The 8,753-nt window shown below is 50.2% G+C and overlaps 1 protein-coding gene across 1 annotated transcript in view; it reads left to right on the top strand.

The window, feature by feature from the left end:
* Window positions 1–8,312, top strand: part of LOC111144951 (3'-phosphoadenosine 5'-phosphosulfate synthase 2) — a 100,531-nt gene extending 92,219 nt beyond the window's left edge. The window contains 4 exon segments of the mRNA XM_022499572.1: window positions 3,456–3,591; window positions 4,807–5,075; window positions 6,031–6,260; window positions 6,726–8,312. Coding sequence (XP_022355280.1) covers window positions 3,456–3,591; window positions 4,807–5,075; window positions 6,031–6,260; window positions 6,726–6,867 — 777 coding nt within the window. The 3' untranslated portion in view covers window positions 6,868–8,312.
* Window positions 8,313–8,753: the final 441 nt, after the last annotated feature.

Raw genomic sequence — 8,753 nt, 5'->3', positions numbered from 1 at the left:
CCCCCCCCCCCCCCCCCCCCCCCCCCCCCCCCGACGGATGGCGTGACATTGAGCACGTCTCTTCTGTTGCCTTGGGCCAGGGCGCTCCGTCTCCTGCCTGACTCCTGCAGCGGCCTGTCTGACCCATCCCCGGCTGCCGTCATCCCCCGTAGCGGGCCAGCCTGTTGTCCCCTCTCCCGCCCCTGCCACCTCACCTGGCTGTCATCCCCTTCCTCCCCATGACGCGGTGTGTCTTCTTTATGCTTCTAGAGCACTTTGCCCTTGTCTGACCCCAGCTGTCCCACTGTTTGGTTACCCATTCTGTCTTCTGCCAGCCCAGGAGATAAAGGACCGTGTCGTCATTCACTGAGCCCCCAGCCAGGGCTGTGTCCACTCTGCAGGCGGAGTTCAGGGGAGGCAGCAGGTGTAGGGGGAGCAGCAGCTTGGTTTGGGGGTCCTGGGCATGGTGTCCTGGCTTCTGGGAGCCCCTGTGCACCCTTGAGCGCTACCTCTTCTCCTCTTGTATGCAAATGAGGTGTCAAGTCCCTGTCACCTCTCCTTTCGCCCCAGAGCTACTGGACTAGAAATGAATGTGTTCTCCATGGAGATCGCCTTGGTTTTCTACCTCTTGATCCTTATCTCTGAACCCTCTTGTTGTGACCCTGTTTTCCCAGAGCCTCCATTCCACACTCCCTCCTGGTTTCTCCCCACCCCCCCTGCCCTTTTTCCTTCCGTGGAGTGTACCTCCCCACGCACAGCGGCTGCTCTCACTCCAGCCCCTACGCTCGACCTCCTCTCCAGGCTATGCCTGTCAGGCTTCTCCTTGCCCCCTCAAGGGTCCTCAGAACAGCTTCCTTGTCTTCGTGCTGGGGTTTGAGCTCACCCTCTCCTCCTTTTTGCATTCCTGTTGCCTCTGATTCCAAGCCCTGTTCCCCTCTCACATTCTCTGACTCCCCAAAAGCCCATTCCCCATTTTTTTTTTAAGATTTTATTTATTTATTTGACAGAGATCACAAGTAGACGGAGAGGCAGGCAGAGAGAGAGAGAGAGAGAGAGAGGGAAGCAGGCTCCCTGCTGAGCAAAGAGCCTGATGCGGGACTCGATCCCAGGACCCCGAGATCATGACCTGAGCCGAAGGCAGCGGCTTAACCCACTGAGCCACCCAGGCGCCCACCATTCCCCATTTCTATCTATGTGCCCAGGTTTGCGGACTCTCCAGAGGAGGTGGGGGCCCCCTAGGCCACAAAGCCTGGGAAATGGGGCAGAGCCACTGAACCTCCCTTCCTGGGAGCGAGATCTCAGCTCTGGGGACAGTAGGGCCATCTTGGGGAGGGAGGTTCCTGCTGCGTCTCCCCGTCTCAGCAATACCAGAAGCACAGGTGCAGCATTGGTCATCAAATAGACTCATCTTTAGGCTGAGCTGTGAACCAAATTGGATGGGTGTTGCCTTCACCAACTGAACAATAGAGGGTGGACCCCTAGCGTCCAGCAGGAGTTACTGCACGCCTAGGGGTGTGGGGCAAGTCTCCAAGTTTTATTTATTTATTTATTTTTTAAAGATTTTATTTATTTATTTGACAGAGATCACAAGTAGGCAGGGAGGCAGGCAGAGAGAGAGGGAAGCAGACTCCCTGCCGAGCAGAGAGCCCGATGCGGGGCTCGATCCCAGGACCCTGAGATCATGACCTGAGCTGAAGGCAGAGGCTTTAACCCACTGAGCCACCCAGGTGCCCCAAGTCTCCAAATTTTAATCACCTAACTCTGAGCAAGGAGGAGAAAGTAAATGCACAGGTACGGGGATTTGACAGTATTCTCACTAAGTGATTTTTCCTCCCTCCATCCCCACAGTCGTGTTTTTTCTTTTCCGTTACTGTGAGCCCCCCTTCCCGCCAGGCTCACCCCTCATTTGTGGGGCCCATGGCGAATGGAAGCCCACAGACCATGTTTAAAAGTTACCTATCGAACTAACAAACTTTTAGATAAAATGTGTTCTGTCCTTCTACGTTGACCACTATTCCTTGAGAATAACCTGGAAGGTCAGGTTCAAATTTAAATTCTGCTCCAGAACACAGGTGCTGTGTGAAGAGATGGCTCTTGACCTGCCATGAACCCTCTCCTTCCTTGTCTGTGCTTGGCCTTGTTCCTCACGTGAGGGCGCCCCAGGCTGTTCGGCTGAGCTCCACCCACACCCCCACAGATTCCCCTCTGCTGGCCTGTCCCCAGAACCAGGGCAGCCTCTGGGGCTGTGTGGTCCATCCCGGAAAGACAGGCTGAGAGAGGAAGGGCATGGTTCCTTCTAAAGGTGTGTGTTTTCTGTTCCTCACTCACTATCCCCAAAGTCACTTGCTCAACAGAGCGGGTATTGACAAGGGAGCGTGTTAATAGTAACCTCTGTGCTTTCTTTTAAGAATCTTATCATTTTAGATTTTACATTTAGATCTTTAACACATTTGGAGTGAATTTCTTTACAGGGTATAAAATAAGGCTCTCTGTTCTCTGTATGTGGATATCCAGTTTTCTCAACACTGTCTTCCAAAGAGCTCTTCCTTTCCTCTTCCGGTGGTTTTGGTGCCCTTGTCAAAGATTATTTGAGAGAAATCCAGAGTTAGCTAGTTAGTCTGTGCTTAGCCTCGGGTGCAACTTGGCGACATACTGCTACTCTTTGGACATTTTCTTTTGTTTTCAAACTAGAGTGTAACTAAGAAGGATGCTTCTTTTAAAGTTTTCTTAGAAGTTGTTATTAGCAATGATTAACTGGTAGAAAACGACTTGCCCGACTTTCCCTGCCCCCTGCTTCTCTGTTTTGGGTTCTTATTGAAAACAGCCTAAGACACATCAGTCTGTATTAGGAACATGCTGGCAGTGGTGCTCAGAGAGTGGTTTGCGGGACACTGGGGGTCCCCAAGACCTTTCCACAGAACCCCAATCTCAAAACTACCTTTCTAATACTGAGACATCATCTGCCATCATCACTGGGCTGATGTTTGCAATGCCGGTGCCACAGCCATGGTCCCTGGGACTCAAGACAGGGACGCCCAGCTCCACTTGGGTTGTCCCCAGACACCAAGCACTTGCAGCAAAAACAGGGCCAGCTTCGGTTAAGAATGTTCTTGACGACAGGGTGCCTGGCTGGTCCAGTCAGTTGAGCATCCAACTGTTGATTCTGGCTCAGGTCTTGATCTCAGGGTCTTGGGATTGAGCCCCCCGCTGGGCCACCCCCCCCAACCCTGGGCATGTGGAGTCTGCTTGAGATTCTTTCTCTCCCTTTGCCCCTCTGTATGTTCTCTCTCTTTTTTTTTAAAAAAAGTATAAAAGGGTTGAGAGACCAAAAAGTTTGAGAAATACTGTGCTAGAAATGGTTAAGAATGGAAGGCAGTTCTTCAGGAATAACCCAAGGTTCATCTAGGAGGAGAAAATGGTTTTCAGATCCACTAGAAGTTGACACTCACCTCGAGCTTTACTCACGGTCTTTCTAGATGGTGATGGAAAGTGGGGATTGGCTGGTTGGTGGAGACCTGCAGGTGCTGGAGAGAATAAGGTGGAACGACGGGCTGGACCAGTACCGCCTGACGCCTCTGGAGCTCAAGCAGAAATGTAAAGAGATGAACGCTGGTACGTGGCCTGGCTCTCATGCCTCTGTCAGTCCTCCTCCCACCCTCTGATTACAGAATTCAAGGTACCAGGAATCGGCCGTTTATAGTTGTAAAAAGCTGGAAACCTCTATTGGTGTGTGTATTGATACGGACTGGAGTGGTTTAGAAAGCGAAGGCCAGCCACGTTTTGGAATAGTTCGCAGCAGTTAAAAAATAGGCAGACACAGAAAAGTATCCCAAGTGTCTCTATTCAGTGAAAACACAAACTGCAGAACAATCTGTACAGCATAATTTTGGAAAACAAAATATAGTAATCGTTCTCAGAACCCGAAGCTACTTCTGTGTCTCGAAGCAGAAGTCTGGGGGGTGTGTGCCCCAGACCACAGGTGACAGGTTCCTCTTGGGGATGGAGTCAGACCAAGGGGCAGGAAGGTTTTCACTTTATAAATTTTGAAAAAGAGAAAAAGTAATGACGGGATTATAGGTGAGTTTTATATCCTATTTGGGGCTTCTGTGGATTCCCCAAGTTTCCCATAATGGGTATTTCTTTCGTAACTAGAAGGAAAATTTAATCCTCTCAGGAGCCTGTCACTAAGTGGAGTAGTTTTGAAGACTTTTTTTTTCGGTGAAGGTGAAGTATGTTTTTACATCTTTAGCTTGTTGAAACTTTTCCCAGGCCCCAGAGGGTGCTGGTCATCGCCCACCCCCTGAGGGAGTGAGCCTAGAGCAGAGGGTGGCGTGGGGACTGCTCAGTGCCGGCTCCAGCCTGAGCCGTGCTTGGCGGCAGAGGCCCCTGACAGATGCTTCATGTCTGAGGTGGGCTCCCCCGTTAGGGCTTCCTGCCTGTGTGTCCCCCCTGGTCTGCTGGGTGCCTCTGGAGTCCAAAGACCCAGGTAGAGTCTGCTTGTGCCTTTTGAAAACGAGTGGGCATAGTGAATTCTCTGAGCTGTAAACATAGTGTTTCCTTTCTTTAAGATATTTTTAAAAAATTTTTAAGTCATCTCTACACCCACTGTGAGGCTTGAACTCACAACCCCAAGATCAAGAGTCACTCAATCTACTGACTGAGCCAGCCAGGCGCCCCCTCTTTCCTTTTAAAATTCAAGATCTAATTGGCTTTATTAAATGATTCTAGCAAGCAGAGGGGAGCCTCCCCTGCATTTCTGTTTTGTTCTTGTGGACAAGTGACAATGTGCATTTTGTTCAGCCTGGCCTTTGTCCGCTCCTTTCCCAGACGCGGTGTTCGCATTCCAGCTACGCAATCCCGTCCACAACGGGCACGCTCTGCTGATGCAGGACACCCGCCGCAGGCTGCTGGAGCGGGGCTACAAGCACCCGGTGCTCCTGCTGCACCCTCTGGGGGGCTGGACCAAGGACGACGACGTGCCCCTGGCGTGGCGGATGAAGCAGCACGCCGCTGTGCTGGAGGAAGGGGTCCTGGACCCCAAGTCAACCATCGTTGCCATCTTCCCGTCCCCGATGTTGTATGCTGGCCCCACAGAGGTGAGCGGTTTCCTGGGCTGGGGGCCTCGGAAATGGGGGCTCAGACTTTACTTTCGAGAGCCAGAGTCTCTGTGATCCTTTTTCTTCATGAGCAGATTCTTGAATCTTCCAGTCTCTCTTCTTTATCCAACTTAATTATGATTCCAGGTAGAATTTGTAAAAATGCTAGAAAACACATCAGACCTGTTATACTTGGGGCAAAGTGTATCGCACCTGATACTCATTTGCCAAAGTTCCAGTCACTCTGAGTGGGTCACCACACGTGCCCGTAATTCATCCCGAAAAGCTTGGTGTCCCCTTCCGTCCTACCACAGTAAGCCCGTCAAACAGGGACATTCTGTGTCCCACGGCACCGAGTGTGTGGGAAGCATGATGAATTGAAAGGTTCTCAACCCTTTGGAATGCTCCAAATTGAGTTTCAGAAATTAATCTTCTTCAACCAGATCACAGCCAGGCCTCTGGCTCTCCTCCCCATCCCCTGTATCGGTCATTGAGCATTAGAAAGGGCGATTCATTCTGAAATCCCAATGTTGTGTTGAACTAGAATCAGTGGTTTCATGGGATTAGCTCATTATTGGCAATTGGGTGATCAGACAGGTTGGAATTTGTAATTTCCTTTAAACTGTGATTTATTCTGAATAGGGAGGGAATGGAAAGTAAAATTCACACATCTGAGTGTTCCTGGTCCACGTGCCTATGTGGAGAAGCACTCAGGAGACAGAACCCTGGGTTCTAGGAAGCTGGGGTCAGGCGGTGGGGATTCACGTCTACAGCTCCTTCCCTACCTGCTGTAGCGAGCATGAAGGGCAGTCTTAGACACTCCACTGATATCTTCCAGCTGTTAGCTGATTTTATCACTGGATTACTTTTAGAGCAGAATAAAGGCATATCTGTAAACAGGAACCCCAGAGCTGAGCAGCAGTGACCAGCATCTCCCTTGGGTGATGTTTTCTAGGTCCAGTGGCACTGTAGGTCCCGGATGATTGCAGGGGTCAATTTCTACATCGTGGGCCGGGACCCTGCAGGCATGCCCAACCCTGAGACCAAGAAAGACCTGTATGAACCCACTCATGGAGGCAAGGTCTTGAGCATGGCCCCAGGCCTGACCTCGGTGGAAATCATTCCATTCCGTGTGGCTGCCTACAACAAAGCCAAAAAAGCCATGGACTTCTATGACCCGGCAAGGTAGGTTTCTGGAGGCAGAGTCCTTAATCACCTCCATACAACTAGAATGCTGGCCCTGTGGAAGTGCGTCTCCACCTGCTCCTGGTGGGATGGGAGTCCCAGTCTTAGACATTCTGTGTCCCCCTGAAGTGTAGCACGGCCCCTCATGTCAGTAGATGGTCCATCCGTAGCTCTCTTTCGACAGGTCTTCCTCGAGCAGGCGTTAAGGGAAAGGAGGCCAGTGTAGCAGCAGGATATGGCTTCCTGTGAACAGAGTAGGTGCCCAGGAAGTGTTGAGGACACGCCTGCCATCACGCCCCTTTCTCTCTAAGTTCCTTTACTGAAGAGTTAGTGAACTGCTCTTGCAGAAGGTGCAGCATTTTACGGAAGGAAAAAATAGGGTCTAAAATTCGTCACCTACTGCAGGCAGCTCTGGGGATGGGGTGACTTACCCACTCTGAGCTGTGTGTGGCTGCCCCGTGACAGGCACAACGAGTTTGACTTCATCTCCGGGACGCGGATGAGGAAGCTGGCCCGTGAGGGCGAGAATCCCCCAGATGGCTTCATGGCACCCAAAGCATGGAAAGTCCTGACAGATTATTACCAGTCCCTGGAGAAGAACAACTAAGAGGCCTCCAGCTGCAGAGTTTCTTCTCAAAGTGCTCTTGGATTTGCTTTTCTATTTTTGTGATTAGATGCCTTGGACCCAACTGCTTCTCAATGACTGATGTTCATGTTTTATAATGAGGTAAAAAGTGTGCTTATAATTTAAAGTCAACTTCAGTAATATATAAAAGAAAGTCCAAATGTAGCCGCCTCCCCACAGGTGCAGGCCATACTGTTATCATTTTAGAATGAACTTACTTGTCTTCTCGGCTGTGTCTGATTCAGTAGGTCCCAGGTTTCTGAAAGTTTTGACCGTGTCTTGTTTACTTGCCAAAAAGTGAAGTGTACTTTCCAGCTTCAGTCTTGCCCAGTGTCACGGCAATGTGAACCGGAGGAACCACCTCTTCTGCACAACCGACCTAAGGGGGAAAAGAACTCTCCACCCTCACACGCAGATTCTCGCCCTTTCGACTCCTGCCTCCAGCCCTGTCTCCTCGGGCTCAAGCACGGCCTGCCTGGGGACCCCAGCACCTCGGGTCCACGCAGCCTAGCTCTGCGGAGAAAGTGATGTTTTCTAAGAAAGAAGGGCCGTCTTACCACACTTACATGAGCAGAACTCAGTTAAATGGTGATTTTCAGCTGGAGAGCAGAGGGCACTATGAGGAAAAGATTTGCCCCAAAAGCTCAGACGATCTGGCGTTGTGGGAAGTTAATTTTTCTCCTCTTTGCTGTGGTCACTGTCCTGGGAGAGGCCGCACTGATAGACCGCGGCTTCGGCCCAGACCAGTCTAGACCATCAGACTAGTGGGCTGCTGAAATGGGAAAAGACCCCCAAAACCCTTATGTCTCAGAGGGGTCTCTAGTAGATGATGCCTAGCGCGTGCCTCGGGAGCCACTGAGCACGGTCACAAACGCTCATGGTTGGCATCATTAGAAGGTACTGGTGGCACCCGACGGGCTTGCCGCCACTTGACGGGCAGTCCGGGGCTCCGTCTACACTGTACAACACGGGAGCTGCCTCTGGCCCCTCAGTTGCTCCACAAAGCTCCTTGCTTGGAAAGCACTTACAAAGCAACCTTCTTGGATGCCAGGTGCAGAGTTTTCTAAACCCAGCTGATCTTCGTGCAGCTGGAAAAAATACTTCTCCAAAGACTCGTGCTGTGCTGAGACATCTAACCTCTGATGGTTTTACTTCTTGGGAGGTAATCTTTGTCCTTTATGCACAACTGCTTGTTGCTAAAGAATATATGAAGAAACCGTACCTTTTGTAGCTAGGTCTCTCTGGAAGAGACTTAAACTGGAAAGAGAAAACTGTGATTTTTTTTTTTCATATTTTCAGTTTCTTTTTTAGGAAAATGCTAATTTTAGCTACTGAAAGTTCTTTTGAGAATCAATTACACACAGTGGTCACAACAAAGCATCACTGCCTTGACTAGTGTAGTGCCTCCGTTGATTTAATCAGAGCTACTCAGTACTGCCTTTTTAAAGAACAGCGTATTTATTGAAATCATGAGATGGAATGTAGTGCCTTAATCAATATATTTTGTGATTTTTAAGATATATTTAAAACTACTTTTCTGCTCTTAATAATACTTAGTGCAAATGTCTATTTCTATGTACCTGTGAGGCTTGTTTTTATTTTAATAAATTTCTCAAAATAAAAGTGGAGTCTCTTCTGCCTGTGACGTGGAATGTGGGTGGGCTGCGGGACCGCTGAGGGCTTTGACTGAGTCATGGGGGAGAAACAGCAGCAACCCTCTGACCATGAGGAAGAGGTTGTTTGCCTGCGTTCAAGTCACTTAAAAAGCGCACGGTGGGCGTAGAGGTGCAGGGCTCCTTATGTCTTCAGGGGGAGGAGGCTGCTGGGGGCTCCCCATAGGATGTCACCGCAAGAAGGTCTGACCTCTT

This window comes from Enhydra lutris, unplaced genomic scaffold (genome assembly GCF_002288905.1).
Source record: "Enhydra lutris kenyoni isolate GAN:26980312 unplaced genomic scaffold, ASM228890v2 scaffoldscaffold12, whole genome shotgun sequence".
NCBI classification, from domain to species: Eukaryota; Metazoa; Chordata; class Mammalia; order Carnivora; family Mustelidae; genus Enhydra; species Enhydra lutris.
The sequence above is the reverse complement of the archived record's forward strand: the minus strand, read 5'-3'. Positions and strand labels throughout refer to the sequence as shown.